Source organism: Sorex araneus, chromosome 1, assembly GCF_027595985.1.
Source record: "Sorex araneus isolate mSorAra2 chromosome 1, mSorAra2.pri, whole genome shotgun sequence".
Lineage (NCBI taxonomy): Eukaryota > Metazoa > Chordata > Mammalia > Eulipotyphla > Soricidae > Sorex > Sorex araneus.
The window spans coordinates 432,096,989-432,116,786 of record NC_073302.1 but is presented as its reverse complement, the minus strand read 5'-3'; the positions used below and the strand labels follow the sequence as shown (position 1 = coordinate 432,116,786).

The 19,798-nt window shown below is 43.9% G+C and overlaps 1 protein-coding gene across 1 annotated transcript in view; it reads right to left on the bottom strand.

Moving 5' to 3' along the window:
- EXOC4 (exocyst complex component 4) overlaps positions 1–19,798 on the bottom strand; it is an 858,640-nt gene that overhangs the window by 181,395 nt on the left and 657,447 nt on the right. Inside the window, exon 12 of the mRNA XM_004608252.3 lies at positions 5,540–5,676. Coding sequence (XP_004608309.1) covers positions 5,540–5,676 — 137 coding nt within the window. The remainder of the gene's footprint in view (positions 1–5,539; positions 5,677–19,798) is intronic.

Below are 19,798 nucleotides of genomic sequence, written 5' to 3'. Positions count from 1 at the left end.
TCTTTCTGGCTATAGGATTTATTTTTTTTTAGTTTAGATAATATGGTTACAATAGTGTTACGCTTAAAACATTGATGTGCTGATATACAAAATTAGGGCACATCAAAAAAATGCCCATGTATTTTCTCCCCTGTCACTCTGGGCTAGAGCGATTACACAGTGGGTAGGACGTTTGCCTTGCATGCGGCCAACCCACGTTTGATTCCTCCATCCCTCTCAGAGAGTCCAGCAAGCTATCAAGAGTATCTCGCCTGCACGGCAGAGCCTGGCAACCTACCCGTGGTATATTCTATATGCCAAAAACAGTAACAACAAGTCTCACAATGGAGACATTACTGGTGCCCGCTCCAGCAAATCTATGAGCAACAGGATGACAGCAATACAGTGATACAGTCGCTCTGTCATCTCTGGTCCCATTTCTGCTCCCTTCCTCCAGCCCTCAGTTTGTTAATAAATTTTGTATTCCAAGGTCAAGTTGCCAAACATTTTTGAATGGCACACACAAGAAGAAAATATTGCATGTGACATCAACAGTGACATGGAATTTGGGGGAATAAGCTAAGATCTTTTGGAGGTGGAATGAGGATTCATAAAGATCGCAGTAAACTGAAATGTGAGCTAAAATTAATGCTAAATGTGAGATACTGAGTGCAAGGTGAAAAAAAAATTTCCACAAATACAGCACAGAAAAGGCTAATTTCCACTCCTATTTCTTTTTCTATTTCCTATTCCCATTCAGCCAGTCAATGGACACACTGCAAATTTATTATTTATTTATTGCTGTATTGGAATCCAAACCCAGGTCTTACGACAGTTGCAAGTGGCAGACTTGCAACTCTACCTCTGAACTACAACCCAGGCTCACATTGACTTCTTCCTTTTGTTGGTAAGGGAGGAAGCTACAGCCAGTGGCTTTCAGCGTTTACTCATGGCTCTGTGCTCACTTCTAAGAGGCGACGGGAGACCATATGCAGTGTCAGGGGAAGCAAGCTGGGTCAGATGGCACCACGGCAAAAAACGCCTTACCTGGTGGACTACCTCTCCAGCCCCTACTGACCTCTTCAGCCCTCTTGATCATCCCTTCCCCTCCATTTTTCCTTCTTCTCCTTGACCTCAGTCACTTACATCTCTCTCCACTCCATCTCCATTCTCCTGACTTTTCAATCTATTACACAAAAAGTTTGAAAAAAAAAAATGTCTAAAGCCTGCTACCCGAGCCTGTTGCCTCTTCTCTTTCTATTCCCCCCACAATCGAATTGAAAAAGACCAAGTTCCTTGAACATGGCATTGAAGACCTTCCATTGTTGGCTCAACCTTCCATTCCTACACCTAAGAATTCATTGTTTGCTCTTCCTTAGCCTACTCTCCTCTACTTCCTTGACATTGCTCCACTTTCTTCCTTCTTTTAACTCCTAAAGTCTAAATCCCATCCAAATCCTCTTCACAAGGCCTAGTTCATTTCTATCACAAAGACTTGCTTGTTCTTAAGAAATTTCTTCCCCCACAGTATGTCATCTTTACCTCTCTTACCATATTTTCTGTCATAAATTGATGATGTTATGGATATACATGTCCAATGTCTAGACCCTAGTTTCACTTCCTGTCATTGACCGAAAGAGTAAAATCATTAAAGGCATATCTGTGATGGATTAACTTTCTTACCCCCTAAAACTCATGTGATGCCTTAGATCTGACAGATGCCCAATCAGTATCTGACAAGTGCAACAGACACGATTTAACGAGAAGCACAGAACTCAGCTCTGGGTCCCATACATGGAAAGTAATGATGCTGCAAAAGTACAAAGGACATGCGTGGTCCTGGGCTCAGTTTACCTTGAGGTTAACATAGAACAGAAAAAAGATTATACAGTCCATATGTGTGTATGTGGGGGGGAGGGTCGGGAGGTTGGAGGGTGTAAAAAAGACTAAATGATTCATGAGAGCAATCTTCACATGTCTGAAAGGTTTTCATGTACAAGGATGAAGTGATTTGGAAGCAAAGCAACAAACAAAAAACTGGAGTATGTCTAACGAAGAGTAAATATTTCAAAACAAGAAATTGCTCAAAAATAACCAGTCTGCTGTGTGGATATTCTAAGCTTTTCATCACTTGATATGTTGAGAGGTGGGATCAGAAATGATGAGAAAAAGATCACCTACAATGAATAAGGTGCCAAGCTGTATAAACGAAAAAAATTTATTTGAAAGGAACTGTATATGTATATGCATATATATATATATATATATATTTTTTTTTTTTACCAGAAAACCAGAGAGATTAACTCGAGTCATTTTTACCTCTCCGTGGCATGTTAGGTACACTGCCATCAGAGGTATTATTTATCAGCATTAATCTCTGCTAAAAAATTATTGGTTAAAAAAATTATTCATTGCCCACAAGAAAATGTAATAAAATAGATATATACTGCTTCGAACACTCAATTAAATGGAAATCAAAGTAACAAAGGTAAATTTAAAACAATGTTCTCAGAGTGCACATAATTGTAAAATATTAAATATTTCAATTAGGTTTTAATACCTAAAATATGCTCTTTGAACTAAGTCAGGAAAAACACATGAAAGGAATCCAACTGAAAAAAAAGTGAAACTAAACTGTCATAATTTGCGGATGACATGATAACACAGAAAATCAGAGAGTCTATGAAAGAAAGCAGCTACTAATTATAAATGAATGAAATTAAGTGGCAGGATAGAAAAATAATATTTCTATTAACAAAGAGTTATTTGAAAAAAGGGGAAATACCAAAAAATTCTACTGGAAAATAAAATAAAAATATGCCATATGATTTGCATTTGGTAGAACTGACACTGGGTACAACTGGTATGGAGTTTGATTTTGTAAAGTTGAAATATAATTTTCTAATACATATTACAGTGGTCCATAAATCCCTGTCTTACAAGACACAGGAAGTTTCACCATTTTTATTTGAATATACTTTTAAAGAATTTCAAATAAAAATATTCTCCTTTCTACAGTTTAAAACCTCCCTTAGTTTTTTATATAATTTAAGCATGATTTAAAATGGTTGCAAAACATATAATTTCAGAATATTGTAAATTAACACCTTTAAACCATTATTATAAGCATATCCATCTAATCACAATACCATAGTGATTTGTCACCGTGTTACCTCCATTTTATATTTAAAAAATAAATGTATATGAATAAATTTTTCTTCTAGAGCTATGTATTTTTCACTTTCCTCTTTAAATCATCACTTCCATTACATTCTTTAATGTAATTTGTCACAATGGAATATATACTTATGCCCGAAAATATGAATTAGTTTTTCCTGAAATGGCCATTGTATTTATTCAGTACAACTGATGGTACAAAAGATAATTATTGATTGCATGCGTGAATTTAATCTAAGTATGTTATCATTTTTATAAATTATAAATGGACCAGATGAGTTAAAGATGAGTGGCAGCACATCTTTCTCTGATATGGATCAGTTTCCTGTAGTTGTGAATAAATTCTATTTGCTACTGGAATAAAGCAGGGTAAGCATTAATCTATATTGTATTCCCCAGCCAGGTTAATCTTCCTGTAACACTGCTTCCTGGATCTCTTACTATACAATATAAAAATTTCCAAGTCTAACTCTTTAAGATGCTGGCCAGGGAGAGAGATGAAAGGTAAGGAGTAAGGAGCCTGCTTGCCTTACATGGAGCCAACGCAGGTTCGATCCCTGCCATGGTACATAGTTCTCAGAGCACAGCCAGGGGCCACTCCTTAGCACAGAGACAGGCATAGCCCCAGAGCACTGCTGGATATGTCCCCCACTCCCAGCTCCCTCATCCCCAATAAAATATGCACTGTGATTTGATTTTACTTTTCCTATTCAAGAGTATCTCCTTCCACCTTCAACTAGAAACTCTGATGCTTTGATCAAACTTCCTTCTTTCTTCCTCCTTCTGAATATCAAGCAACTAGCTAGAGCTTCTGCTCAACTCCTGAAATGCCTGTTTGTATTCTTGTCACCGCCCCAACTCTCATTCAGCTTTCTAGGTCCAGCATATAAATCACCTTCTGTGAAACTTATCCTGACTCCAATCACCTTCTTTCGCTGGTCTTTTATTCCTTCTGCTCTTATCTTCTGTATTGTGCTAGCACCATATGATTTTGTACTGCACTGTACCTATCTATCCTTAATTATATATCACATACACAACATGTTTTATTACACGTCCTTTACTTCCCTAATGGTTTCAGGTCTTGTCAACCAGACCATAATTTGTTACGATTATTAGCTTTTTGAGAGAAGTGCTATGATCTTTTCTACTAGCCCAGAGAGAGTTTTGAACTCGAGAGAAAAGGAATCAGAAAAGGAAACTAGAGGTTTTCAAGTCTGTAACAGTGGTTATTAATTTCCATGGATGCTGAAAACAGGGTTCTCATTCCTTTTGTGACAATAGGAAGGCTGTAGATCCAACACCAGGAGTAAGACATTGGAAAGAATAGGAAGGAAATAATACCACAGATTATTCCGGGTGACTAAGGATATAAAATGGCTTTACTCTAAAGAGCACTGTGACAAGATAGGCTGACCAAGACCCAGATCTTCCTGGAGAAGGAAAAGTCTGATGATCTAGATTTTCCGAAATAATTATGGCTGATATCTTCTCTAAGACAGGCCTTCTTAGCATTTTTACAAGTAGTGACCCCTATTCTACAGATTTTTTTTATGTGACACAGGAATACAAAGCAAATATTTACTGACAGCAAATCATAAATTTCAGAATAAATTTTTTCATGACCTTTAGCGTCAGTGATATGATGCCCCCCAGGGGAGCTGCAACCTACCTTTTAACAAGCGAGGCACTTAATGACCTTGTGGCAGTCCAAAACAATGACTCTGTCCCATTATCCCTTTCTTTTTTCTTTTTTAAAAAATTTTATCATTATTATTATTATTATTTTATTGAATCACCATGAGATACAGTTACAAAGCTTTCATGTTTGAGTTTCAATCATACAGTGATCAAACACCCATCCCTCCACCAGTGCATATTCTCCACCACCAATGTCCCCAGTATACCCCCTTTTCCAAGCCTCCCCCTGCCTCCATGGCGGACAATTTCCCCCATACTCTCTCTCTCTCTCTCCCTCTGGGCATTATGGTTGGCAATACAGATATTGAGAGGTTATCACGTTTGATCCTTTATCTTTCAGCACACATCTCCCATCCCAAACAATTCCTCCAACCATCATTGTCTCAGTGAACCCCTCTCTATTCCAGCTGCCTTCCCCCCCAGCTCATGAAGCAGGCTTCCCAGGACAGTAGATACAAGGGACAGGAATATTGTCCATTATTCCTTTCAATTCCTCTGTTGGCCAGACTGGACCGGGATCTAGGGTACAAGGTCTATGGCCCATGTTCTCATCACACCTCTGGCAAGGTCATAGGGGTCCTCTTTCACTCTGAAGGAGCCTTAGGCTAGGGAAACAACATCTACAATGGGAGCCCCTTTAGCTGTTGTGGGGGTGCTGCTTAGTAACTGAAACCCGACTTACTTGTAGGCCATGGTGCAGGTATCTGTATACTCTTGGAGCTTCACGCACACCATGTTGAGGAACTGATCTGAGTAGGCGCTCAGGTCGTGCATCAGGTTCATGAGGTCCTGCACTGTCTTCTCCACGATGATGGTGCTCTAGGAAAGAACAAGATCCCCCAGAAACCCGTGAGCTCATGTATAAGCCAGAGAGGTGTCGGGCATGGAAGGTCACAATCCCTTAAGATACTTCAATGTTCTTGGAAATGTGGAATATTAAAAAAAATAATAATAATTTTTTTTAAAGCAATAGAGAAATAAATCTCTGGCATGAAGCTGGTCTTCCAAAGACCCAAGAAAGTATTCTTTAGTGTCAGGATGTAGGCCAGAGCTTTTCAAATAGATTTTATGACATTCTCAGCATCCCTGAGATCTCTGTGTGTCTTTTAAGCAAGAAAATGCATATTCAGCTGGAGCCAGAGGTATGATTACCAAAGCTCTGGCCTTTGAGACAGGTAGTATAAGGGAAAAAATAACAACGACAACAACAAAAACCTTCTGTGATCTGCTTTCAAAGTTTCAAAACCATCCATCTAATGAAGAACAACAACTTAACATTTGTATTGTGCCCTACAGCCTGTAGAATGTTTTCACATACACAGCATATGCTATCTCCCTCGAGACTCACATAATAATCATGATCATCATGAATAGTTTATTGGGTTCTCACAAGTGCAAACTATGGTGCTAGGTCCTCTAAGTGCTTCAGCTCTTCTTATCCTCTGGACATGCCTTATCTCTCAAGTGAGTCCTGTCATCCTCATCATCAAGTTTAAAGATGAAATAGACTGACGGAAGGAAACCAAGAGAGTCCTCGAGGCCTGGATCTCCTCGCCACTATTCTGCCTCTGAGCTTGGCTGTCTCTGTCTTATTCTGTCTCTGGCCTGCAGCAATGGCATTTTCTCTGGAGACTAATGTATTGGTGTTGTAACTGTTTCTAGAAACACTGTCCAAATAGATCTGCACCTATTATAAAACGAATCAGAGGGGCTGGAGTGCTAGCACAGTGGATAGGGCATTTGCCTTGCACGTGGCCAACCTGGGTTTGATTCCCAGCATCCCATATGGTCCTCTGAGCAACACCAGGAGTAACTGCTGAGTGCGTGAGCCAGGAGTAACCCCTGTGCAACACCGGGTGTGACCCAAAAAGAAAAAAAATACTGAATCAGAGAAATATTCAAGGGGAAAAGTATCAGCCCAATTTACCATGATGGGACCATGCAGAAAACCAGTGTTTATGTCTGGGACGGAACTGGGATTGGGTCACCTCCCCCCATCTCCCCCTTTTACCAGCAGCTTAACAGTCACCCCTATAAGCTGTCTCCAGTGCCATATAATCCCACCACTGGCCATGACCCAGAGACTCAACTCTTGGAAAAGAGTATAGAACAGTACACCATAGACATGTCTCTCGACCCTGCACCACGCTGTTTCATTCAGGGCAACACGGAGCGGGGAGGAGGTGAGTTTCCTTCCCCTCCCTAACGGAGCCAGCCCTGGCAGCCCCAAACTTTCATAACTCAACTGCCTCCATGCTCACGGCTGCTCTCTGCATGTTCGGCCAAGCCTCACCCATGAGTGAATCTATTCCTTATAGGGTGTAAAGTAGAAGGCGACCAATCACAGGGGGAAATATGTTTATACAGATTTATGAACACACACACACACATACAAGGTTCAACCATTAACAAAACGTTACTAATCTCTTATAGAAGGGCTTAATGGCTCCTGAGTGAAATACAACAAACAATCTTCACATACTCTCATCTAAGAAACCTTTTTTGGATCATTTTTAGCAGATTATTCATAACAAGCAAGGCAAAAATAAATTCTTTCAGTTCTACTTTGGGGGCAGGGTTTGGGGTTCAGGATGGAAATATCTGAAATATGGTGGTGAGAAGGTGTAATGGTGGTGGGACTGGTGTTCAAATATTAAACATAATTAAATATTGTGAACAGCTTTATAAAAATAAAATTATAAAAAAATGTTGGTATTTAATGTATAAGTTGTTTTTGGTACCTGATATATTCATGAACGGTTTCACTGCCACAAAAAATAAACATGCATTAAAATAGTCACATTCGAAAAAAAAAGCAGCATATGCACTAATTTCTAAAGGTTTGGGCTGGGTTCTCATCACCGTTATTAGCTCATGGTTCTTCCAATAGGAACAGCATTGCATTGGTGTAAATATTACCTGCTTAGGAGCCTAAAAACCCTTTGACTAACTGGCTAGATACAGAATGCCATAAACTATGGCAGACTTAGCCATAAAAATCAACATTGAAGAAATTTCTTTCTGTGGTTGTGACCCAGGAAAGAACAAAAGGTATTTTGTTATGCCTATAGGTGACAAGCACAGGGCTTGGGCGAATCTTTTTTATTTTTAAATTAAAAACAAAAGATGGAAGTGTAGTGCTTTCTCTCAAGGCAACACAGGATCAACCTGAAGTATGAGTCAGCATGTGCACACTAATTCAAGAGGGTTTGTTTCCAGAGTTTTCTTTCCCTCTCCTCTTCAGGCATCCTTCCCTCCCGCCTCCCCACCACCACCTAAATGCACCTCCATCCAGCTCTTCTTCCGCCCCTCCAAGTAAAATAACCAGAAGGAGAAAAGGTGAAAAGGAAGGAGTCCTCGCATCCTATAAGGTAAGCCCCACACGAAACCAAATTACAGTCTCTATAGAATGCCCACAAGTTGGACTTCCTTTTTGGTATTGATTTTAAGATTAAAGCTCTGCAGCTTCTCCCTGATCCATAATCCCGTTCCTCTATATTTGTGTGTGAGTGACAGGAATTGATTCTGCTTGCCGACATGTCCCCATGCTGCTAAGAAGAATCTGAAATGCTCATCTGGATTCAGAACACAGGATGCCCTTGCAACACGTGGGCAGCCGTGAAGGGAGGAGAGTGGGGTTCAGCGATTCTAACAAAGCCTGCTGAAATTCTAAAACACTGCAGGGGAAGAGGCGCCCAGGGAGATTATTTGGATTATTGAGAGCGCCTGATTCATCTCCTATTGTGCTCCTGGTAATCAACGCTGGGGGCAGCTTTGGGTAGCCCCTTCTTTTCTTATGGCTCTATTTAGCCTGCTAATAGATCCGAGGGCAATTCTATGGCTCCTCTTCCTCCCTGTCCCTTCATTCAGGTATTCTCCTGCTGCACTGATCTCCACTCAGGGAGTAATGTGAAACGTTGGCAGGTCATTTCAGCTCGGGGGAATCTTCTGGACTCTATGGTCAATTTCTCCGAAGCAAGACTGGTGTCCTTTTCCTGTCATTCCTGCTCCCTTCCTCTCCCTCCTTTGCCTGTTTATAATTTCTCCACGGTTTTCAGGACGCTCGGGATAGCAAGTGAAATGGCACAAATGACATGAACATACTAACAAATAGAGCCATTGGCATGTTGGCCAGGAAGGCACATACCAAGGGCTGCTGCAGTCTAAGATCTCTGGGTGGATCTAGTCCGGTCTCTTTTCAGTCCAGGGTTAGAACTGACCAGAACAGTGCCGACTGCGTGTATTCCATCCTCTGGAAATGTTGGCTCTGGGGTAAACAGGAGGCACTGGCAGGGAATGATTAGAACGCCAAGGTTCAAAGCTAATTCCTGTGCTCAGTCCCTTTGAGTTGTTCTATGATTACATACAATTTTCTAGCTTGTTGGTCAGCTTGCCTTGTCTTGGGACCCTCTGGGCAATCAATTGCTAGATTCTGGTCCAGGAAAACAGTAGTTGGCCAAATGATGGAAATTATATTTTTTGGGGGAGGGGGCGTCCCATTTTTTAAAGTATTTCTAACACTGGTAACTCTGACAGATAAGTGCTGAAAATATCTGATTTCTAACAGGGTTACTCTTGTTTTTATTTAGTTGGTCTCCTTGGCCATGCAAATGATTTATCGACTCATTATTAATTTTGGGATTTGTTGCTGCTGAATATAATGACTTCTGAATAAGTAACCCCCGATTTTGTTCATTATAATTTTTATTAAATGCATCACGAATGATTGCTATTTGTTTGGAAACAAGTCAGTCCTCATTTCTTGCAACTTATTACCAGGTAATAAAGTCTGATAATGACATGAAAAATGAGGAAAGGAAAACAAAATCCCAGGGTAGCTCATAAAAAAAAATAATGTTAACAACAACAAGTTGCTATGAAAAATAAACACCTGAAGTTTATTAAAGAGATACAGCAGCAATGTGAACGAAACAGGGAGTGTTACCAGGACCAGCTCTTTGGTCGGGCAATTGTGAAAAATTTAATGAAGAAAGATGACTGGACCTTTGAGCCTCGTGGCAATCCGGGGCTCTTCAGGAAGATGCTAATGTGAGTACCAGAGAAAAACAGGCTTCAAGCTTCAGGAACATGGACGTTGCTGCCCTAATTCAAATGGTTACTTCACTGGAGAGCTTCAGGAAACTTCATTTGCGAGCATTCCTGGGACTCGAAGGAGGCAAAGCCGGCATCTGATGGCCTTTTAGCTACAGAAGTAACGGAACACTGGAGCATCATTTCTCCTGGTATGTCTCTTCCATTGGCTGTGGCTGTGCTTGGGAAGGTGGTTTGGTATGACCGCCCCCCCACCCCCCACACACACAGACACACAGGCACACACACCAGCTCTCTGATACACTGGCGAGGACTCGAGGACCCAATGACATGTGTGGGGCTGCACTCATACAGAAACAATAACAGGAAACGGCTCAGCACCCAGGCCTCTTCCTTCCCAGTCTATGCTATCTCCTGTCACTCTCATTTCTTGTCATGCCCATTTCAGGCCTGGGAAGCTATGGGCCCTGCCTTTCTCTCACACCATCTCTCCACAACTCCATCAAATCTGTTAAAATCTCAGTCAGAATTCTTTATATCTGCTACCCAAGTGCTATTTGGGGGCTCCTTAGGACTAGCTCTGGTTGGTGCCTGGGGGACACCATGGGCAAAGAATTGAACTCAGGGACTCTTCTACCACTTGAGCTACTTCTCCACTCCATATCTCAGCTTTAAGCAACAGACGCCCAACCATGGTATGCATGAGTAGACATCCCTCTGAGACCTTATTTGAGGATTTCACCCACAAATGTGCATCCTGTTACTGTGCTTTTCACTTTTGGTGTATTTTTTTTTTTTTTAGGATGAAGAGGTAATAGTATTACCACAAGACGCAAACTCTTGAGAAGGATGAGAAGCTGTTTAGGTAAGGAGCAGGAAACTTAACTAATGGATTACTTACATATATTTATTAACTAAACGTTTCCTGTGTGCCAAACACTAGGCTTAACTGTAAGTGATAGAAACCCTGGTGAGCCAAGATCCCTAACCCTCCAGTGACCACAGATAATGGCATTAGGAGACAAGTTCACAAATAAGTCCAACAAAGTGCTTTAGGGCTATGCTGGTGACCCACGTGTCGTGTCAAGCTGTAGGGGCACAGGGGAGGGGAGTCAATGGGGTAGGATGGAAAGGGACAGAGAGTGAGGAGAGGGAAGTGACAACTGAATCCCACTGAAAGAAGGATGCACAGGTGGACAGAGCTGGACATAGAGGGAGCAGCAGGAGCAGGAATTGGGGGGGGTTTCATGGAATTTCGGGGGTCTCCATAGGTGGAAGGAAATGGGAAGTATGTGAGGTCAGAAGCATGGGCTGTGAGGCCACCAGAAGCTAGACGGCAAGGGGTCCCACTGAGAGCACAAGTCACAGAGTACTTTCTTTTTTCCTCTCTTTTCAGAAAAGAAAAATCCAACAAATTAACCTAATGCCACGAATCATGAGACGATCCACTCCAGGGCAGCATCAAAGGATTCTACTGCTCAGAAAAGAAAGGGGAGATGAACTTCTGGAAATTTCACCGTGCATGAAAGACAGGTACACAGCCAACAGGGAAACACATTCCAAAGGTCTTGCTTGGCAGGCTCAAGAGTCAGGTAGAGCTTATAAACCTGCTCATACAAAGAGAACACAGGACGCATTTGTTGGGAATCAAGAAAACTCTATCCCTTCAGAACTCATGTAAGTGATTACAAAATGCTATTAAAAACTTGGGAAAGTGTGGAATAAAAATTACGAATATTATTTTTTTTAGCGTTTAGGTAGAGACTCATTTATGATTAAATAAAACCTGGGCCTAACGAATCTCATAAGCACAGCTGGCTCTTTACGAGGTTTATTTAGGGGGTGGTGATTGTATATTCAAATCAGAACAAAATAGCAGGAGAGGGGAAAGAAGCATACAACAGTTGGGCTTAATTAGGCTATGAGATCCCGGGAGACCTCCTTGTCTCTCTAGCTAATATTAGGTAAGAAAATATTTGTTGACTTCCATGCTTCACACTAATATAATTCCATAGCTAAATAATAAACTCTGCCTAATTCTATGGCGAAATGTAGAAAACAGAACCCAGAGAGGGGAAATAGATTGATGAATAGGGCAGTATTAGCCTTCCTAAGAAATGGCCTCACCGTATTTGATGGGATTCAAATAGGAGGCAACCAACCTTAGAGGGAAATATTATATTACTTCGGTTCTGCTTTGGGGCAAGGATTGGGATTCGGGATGGAAACACCCGAAATGGGGCAACCTAAACTGGTCCTGAGGTTTGAGGAGGCCTGATTATGTGGAAAGAAACCCAGGAATTTCAAGAAAGAGATGGTAGAGGAGAATCAGACTGGCTATTGGGAGTGGTGCTGGTGGCAGTATTATTATTGTCACAGTAACAGTCGTCCGAGGAGGAGGAGGAGGAGGAAGAGAAGGACGAAGAGTGCACTTCATTTTCCTCTTTTTATTTTATCTTTTTTGTTTGTATTTTTGGGTCACACCTGGTGATGCACAGGGGTTACTCCTGGCTCATGCACTCAGGAATTACTCCTGGCAGTGCTCGTGAGACCATATGGGATGCTGGGAATCAAACCCGGGTCGGCCATGTGCAAGGCAGATACCCTACCCGCTGTGCTATTGCTCCAGTCCCTTATTTTCCTCTTGGCAGCTGACTGGGTGAGGGTGGGAGCAGCCCGGGGGAGGCGCGGACACAGGCGGGGCCTTTGTCCTGTGCTTGGAGGGAGGGGCGGTGCACCACTCCGTGAAGCTCAGAATTTTAACTCTGGAGAGCCGATGGCAGTCCTGGCTGAGCTCAGACTAACTCCTGCCCTGAACACCTTGATACAAGCGCTGCAATTCATGCTCATTAATCCAATTTAACGAGGCACTGTCAGTGGCACACACCGATGCCATGTGTTAGAAAAAGGAAAAATAGTGCTGCAGCCTCCAGGGGTGAAGCACACGCTGGCATACAGGAGGTCCAGCTATGCTCCCTGGCTTGGCATGGTCCTTTGGGCACTGCCAGGAGAGAACTCCCTGAACACCCAAATCAGGAGCAGAATCTAAGTATCATGCTGGGTGTGACCCCCAAACCAAAAAATGTAAGGGCCAGAGAGATAGTTCAGTGGTTCATGAGACTGACACCCAAGGATAGTAGAGACAAGGGCCAGGGGGATTGCCCCATAGCTGGAAGCCTGCTTCATGAGCGGAGGGGAGAGGCAGATGGAATAGAGAAGGGATCACTAAGAAAATGATGGCTGGAGGAACCAGTCGGGATGGGAGATGCATGCCGAAAGTAGATAATGGACCAAACGTGATGACCTCTCAGTGTCCATGTTGCAAGCTATAATGCCCCAAAGTAGAGAGAGTATGGGAAATATTGTCTGCCACAGAGGCAGAGGGAGGGTGGGAAAGGGGGGGGTATACCCGGGATATTGGTGGTGGGGAATGTGCAGTGGTGGAGGGATGAGTGTTTGATCATTGTGAGATTGTAACCCAAGCATGAAAGCTTGTAACTATCTCACGGTGATTCAAAAAATTGTAAAAAAATTAAAAAAAAGATAGTACAGTGGTTAAGGCACTTGCCTTGCATGTAGCCTACTCTGGTTTGAACTCCAGCACCACATAGGGTCTCCTGAGCACTGCCAGGAGTGATCCCTGAGCACTGTTAGGTTTGGCCTCCCCTTGCCCTATCAACCAAGAAGTAAATAAAATATAGATAAGTGCAATAGCTCAGTGGTCAGGGCTACCTGCTTCACATACTGAGGGGCCCAAGTTGGAAGCCAGGGACTATGTGACCTCTACGGATTCCCCAAGCATGACCTGGTAAGTTCTAGGGGCCCTAGCGCTGCCAGGTTCAAGTACCGAACCATCTATCTGGCAGAGTATTGCCAGGAGAGGTGCCCTGATCCCCAGAACACTGCCTGGGAGGCCCTACCCCCACCCCAAAGAAAAAAAAGAACCAAATACCTATTATACGGCTTGTCAAAGATACACACAGCTAGTTCATGAGACTTCGGAACCAAGAATCCAGGTCTCTGAACCCCCTCTGGCCAAAATGGATGATTAAAGCATCAAACAGAGTAAATTATTACAGCTGATTATACGTATTGAAAAGCATGAAAAAAATCAATGCAGGGAGAAAGTTAGAAAAAAAAAAACCTCATCTGTTACCATTTGATGTGACTATTAAGTCCAATTCTTTTAAAATTGATAGAGAAAGAATTATGCATTTACTGTCACTCGAGTGGAAATGATTTCAGGATTACCAAATCAGGAAAGCTCTATTATCAAGAAGAATGCCCGCTAAGCAAGGGAGGACAAATAACTGTAAAGAAAAAGCAGAACTGCCAAAGGAAGGCTCGCTCCAGGTGACCGTGTGCCCTGAGCTATCTCACAGCTGTATATTCCAAACCATTCTCTCCCTGCTCCAATGGCCCAGTATGAGTTTATATTCTATGGTAACGTTAATCACACACACCCAAATTCCTCTCCTTAACCCAACCAATATGAGATTTAAAAAAAAAAAATCTTTCAAAAGGAAAAACAACTAGGAAGAGCACAAAATAAAAACAAAATAAAACAACATGAAAAAGAACAATTGTAGAGAAACTCACAAACAAGAGCTATTCAACAGTAACCAAATTCTAGCCCCTGTGATTTAAGCTGTCAGAGGGAAAAAAAATCACAAAGGACCACTGTTGTTTCCTTTCTCTTCTCAGGGCTCTGCCTATACATGCAAATGATATTTATATTGTAATACCAGTATGTGCCTTCCCAGGCTCTGCTGTGTGGGTGAGATACTCTTGGTGGCTTGCCAGGCTCTCTGAGAGGGACAGAGAAATCGAACCCGGGTCAGCTGCGTGCAAGGCAAATGCCCTACCCGCTGTGCTATCGCTCCAGAACTTATTAACGCTAGGACCCAAGAACTAAAGATAAATAAATAAATAAATAAATAAATAAATAAATAAATAAATAAATAAATAAATAAAATAAGAGCCTGGGAAGCTACCCGTGGCATATTCGATATGCCAAAAACAGTTAACAAGTCTCACAATGAAATGTTACTGGTGCACGCTTGAGCAAACCGATGAGCAATGGGATGACAGTGATAACAGTGATACCAATGTGAATACTAGGATGAGTTCCAGTCTATAGTCATTGCATTTGAGGCACTAGGGCCTGGGCATTATACCCTGAGCATAATCGCTCAGAATGAAGCGAGTCACAGATACGTCTTTGTGCTTTACAAGCACCATTACACTGGAATCAGAAGAAGCCGTAGGCACACTTGTGCCTAGGAGGGTGCTGTGACTTCCATCGTACCACAGAGACCAATCAAAGAGGCGTCCGAGGCCATGCAACTAGAAAGTGGGAGTTTCAGCCAGGATTTGAACTCGGACTGCTGGACTCTTCAGCTGTTTCTCGTAGAAACACAGGCACACTGAGTTCATTTTCCCTCAGGGCCTGGTGCAGCCCCGGCCGTGTGAGGACGGACCCTGAAGGACCTTCAGAGGACACTTTCAGAAGTGGGTGTGGAGGAAACCATGGTGGGAGCATGCGGAGAAGGGAAGGACATGGATGAGTGCACGGAAGGTGAACTGTGACTCAGTAAGAGGAGAGGGTGATGTCCAACAGGAATAGGGCAGGTGCCCTGCTGTCTACTGGGCAGGCTATTGGGTAGGGCCAGGCCTTGAGCACTGGCCACTTAATGCCACAGTCCACAGTCCTTCAGTGATGGCTTGATGCCAGCCAAGTCTCTAGTCTGCTCCTACTTTTCTGAGACTGCCCCTGACCTCTTCCTTCACCCAGAACTGATACCTCAGACCACAGGACCAGACCGGAGGATGGGAGACAGCCATGCGGGGGCAGGCTAGTAAATGAACCAGCCTTACATTGGTCTTTCTGGAGTCGTATTTCAGCACAGTTTGTCTGAAATCTCTGCCAACACCACCATCACTGCATTTTCCAACACGCTTCTTCCAGAGAACTCAGAGTCCTTTGCAAATAGCTCAATCAATACCCCAATAGCTTGTGAGAACAGAGAGAGGCGGCCTCCTCCCTGTGTTTCTCTTGTTGCTATTGCTGTTGTTAAGCAAGTCTCACACTTCGAGCAGTTTCCAGGAGCAAGGATCACAGTTGGCAAGGGGTTTCTGAAAGACTCCAGAACATTAGGCTGCCCACTGTGGGGGAGCTTAGGGGATGGATGCAGGGCCCCATCTTCCTCCCTAGATCTGCCTTCCACTCCTAGAGAAGGTTTTCTTCAGACACAAAGGGTCTGTACCTGTGGAGCCCCTCTTTTGATGGGGTGGTAAGGATTCAAGAGTTTGCGGCGACTGTTTTGTCCTTTCACAGATGACACATTTTAAGGTGATGCCATTGAGTGATGATTCCTGACACCAGTGAGGGTGAGCTACTTTGACAGAAACTTGCTCTTCAATTGGCAACTCAGATAGATTGTACAAAATATGAGAAAGGCTGCACGGTCTGTGTTGAACACTGCAGTTTTGATCTCCTCACTACTAAAATAATTGAGGATACAGTCACTAGACTGGAGCGATAGCACAGGGGGTAGGACGTTTGCCTTGCATGTGGCCAATCCAGGTTTTATTCCTCTGTTCCTCTTGGAGCGCCCCGGCAAGCTACCAGAGTATCCCACCCGCATGGTAAAGCCTGGCAAGCTACCCATGGCGTATTTGATATGCCAAAAACAGTAACAACAAGTCTCACAATGGAGACGTTACTGGTGCCCACTCGAGCAAACTGATGAACCAATGGGACAACAGTGTTACAATGCGACAGTGCCATTGAGTGACAAGATAACCAACCAGGAAATTCAGAGCAGAACCTTCCCAAGCCTTCTTCTAGCCAACAAAGGCCAAGTTTCTTCAGCCGGAGGTGCCAATGACCCTGGTGTGGTCAGTTCATTAGGGAAGAATCGTGACTATATAAATCAACATGTCAGAGGACGGAGGCCCGGGGGAGAGGCCGACCATGCACACACATTCGTTCCACTCTGTGCCGGCTCCCTTGTCTTGGGTGGCGCCCGTCAAACAATAATCCATTATGCTGACAACTTTCCCTCCTGGTTGTTTCAGCCTCAGCGACTCCCGCACCTCAGAGGTGAGATGGGGAGGCTTCTAAGGAGGAGAAGGAGCCAAGAGCCGAGCTGCCAGGAAAACAGGACATATGGAGTGTGGGGAGGGCGCGTGGGAGAGAGCGTGCACACGCCAGGGAAAACTTCGTTCAAGGGTAGACACGCAGCACAGACAGACCCCGTCCAGGGAGGGACGCGAGCCTGGCAGAACTAATGGATTTTAAGGAGCAGATCCTGCTTGAGACGGGAGTGGCCGCAGTAAGCCCGGCCTTCCCGTTCACTCAGGAGTGGAGTCGGCTATTCTCGATGGCCCGTGAGAGCTGAACAGTCGGCGTTGCTGGGTAAAAACCAAACGGAGGGCGAGCGGAAGTTGTGAGCTCTGAACGTGGACTGCCTTTGGGACAGAGAAGAAATTTTCTTCCCTTTCTCAGGCAATCCTCCTGAATCCTGGTGGTGTCTCTGGCCTGCCCACCAAATCAATGTGGGTCTTCACTGTACTAATTTACTTTCTCGAAGACGAGGGCAGGACTTGCTCACATTTATCTTGTCTTGATCTTAGTTATCAAAGCCTGGGAGGGGAGAAAGGCTGCGTTGAGATTAGACATGACCACAAAGCGTTTGGGTGGACGAAATTCAGTGGTAGCCACTAAGTCTGCCTGAGAGAAACAGAGACTCCCGCATGCTCTACCTAAAGAAGCCGCTTTTCTTCTGAGTTCCCATTAGTGGTTAAAAATCAAGACATTGGTGGGAGACTAATAACCAAGAGTTGAGAGATAAGGGCCAGGAGGTCTGCTCCATGGCTTGGAAACCGGCCTCACATGCTGGGGGAAAAGGCAGCTCAGAAAGAGAAGGGAACACCCAGTAAAGGATGTTGGGAGGACCCATTTGGGTTGGAAGATGCGTGCCAAAAGTAGACTATAGACCGAACATGATAGCTGCTCAATACCTCTATTGCAAACCACAACGCCCAAAAGGAGAGAGAGAGCAAAAGGGAATGCCCTGGTACAGAGAGAGGGGGTGGTGGAGTGGAAAGGAGGGGTCTGGGACCATTGGTGGTGGAAAATAGGCACTGGTGGAGGGATGGGTACTCGATTGTTGTATGACTGAAAGGCAGCACAAAAGTCTGTAAGCCTGTCACTGTACCTCACGGTGATTCATTAATTAAAAAAATCATCATCATCATCATCATCATCATCATCATCATCATCATCATCATCCTGTTGATCATCGAATTTCTCAAGCAGTCTCAGTAACGTCTCCATTTGTCCAAACCCTGAGATTTTAGAAGCTTCTCTCTACTCATCCTTCCCAATGATGCCATAATGGAGGCTCTTTCAGGGTCAGGGGAATGAGACACAGCTTGTTACTAGTTTTGGCATATGAATACACCATGGGGACCTTGCAAGGCTCTCCTATGTGGGCACGAAACTCCCAGTAGTTTGCCAGGTTCTCCCAGAGGGAGAAGTAGGCTATAAGATATCTTCCGGGAGCTAAGTCTCTGGATGTTGGCCATCGACAGGATTACATGGCACCAGGGACAGTGTCAGGGTGTGACCGCCTAGCTACTGGGAAATGGGAACTCTGGGCGGAGGAGGCCCAGTCTCGATTCGAGCAAGCCTGGAGGTCTCAGCCCCAGGTCCCACACACCATACACCACATTTTAAAAAAATTTTTAAAAATCAAGACATTGAGGCCACAGAGCTAAGACAGTGTGCACTTGTCTTGCTTGTTGCTGACTTGGGTTTGAGCCCTGGCATCCCATACGGTCACCTGAATACCAGCAGAGTGGTCCCTGAGCACAGAGTCAGAAGTACGCCCAGAACACTGCTGGGCGTGGCCCAATGACAGCAACAACAGATCAGAATACTGAAGCACCGACGGATTTCCTTCTAAGCCAGCCTCTTGGGGCTGGAGTGGGCAGGGCACTTTCCTTCCATGTGGCGAGACTGGGTTTGATCCCCAGCAACCCATATGGTCTTGTGAGTCCCTCTCCCCGCCCCGGGGTAATCTCCGAGAACACAGACAGAAGTAAGCCCTGAACATCGCTGAGTATGGCCCCAAACCAACCAACAAACATAAAACCCCAATCCCTCCACCAAGAAAATGCCTTACTGAGGGGAAGGATTCACCTCACACTTATGGGCTGAATAACATCCAAATTTTAGAACCAGCAACAAGGGGAAACAAATGGACCAGTATGTACCTGGCATTTTATTTTACCAAGTTATGCAGCTTAAAATAAAACAAATAAATCACCAACAATAAAACTGCTTTGATAAATGTATGATCAAGATATGAGGTGTTTTAGGGTGCTAGGAGGGTCCGCTCGGGATGAGAGATGCGGGCTGAAGGTAGACTATAGACTGAACGTGATGGGCACTTGATATGTTTACTGCAAACCACAACACCCAAAAGGAGAGAGAGAGCAAAAGGGAATGCCTTTTGAGAGGTGGGGTGGGGTGGGAGGGATGCTGGGACCATTAGTGGTGGAAAATGGGCACTGGTGGAGGAATGAGTACTCGACCATTGTATGACTGAAATGCAAGCATGAAAGTTTGTAAGTCTCTAACTGTACCTCACAGTGATTCACTATTAAAAAAATTTTAAAAAAAAGATATGAGGTGTTTTTTTTTTTTATTTTGGTTTTGTTTTGTCTTGGTTTTTCGGCATGTTCAGCTGTTCTCTGGGCTACTCCTGGCTCTACACTCAAATATCACTCCTGGAATGGCTCAGGGACCTTATGTGGTGCTGGGGAGCAAACCCAGATTGGTTGCATGCAAGGCAGCACCCTTCCTGCTGGGTTATCCCTC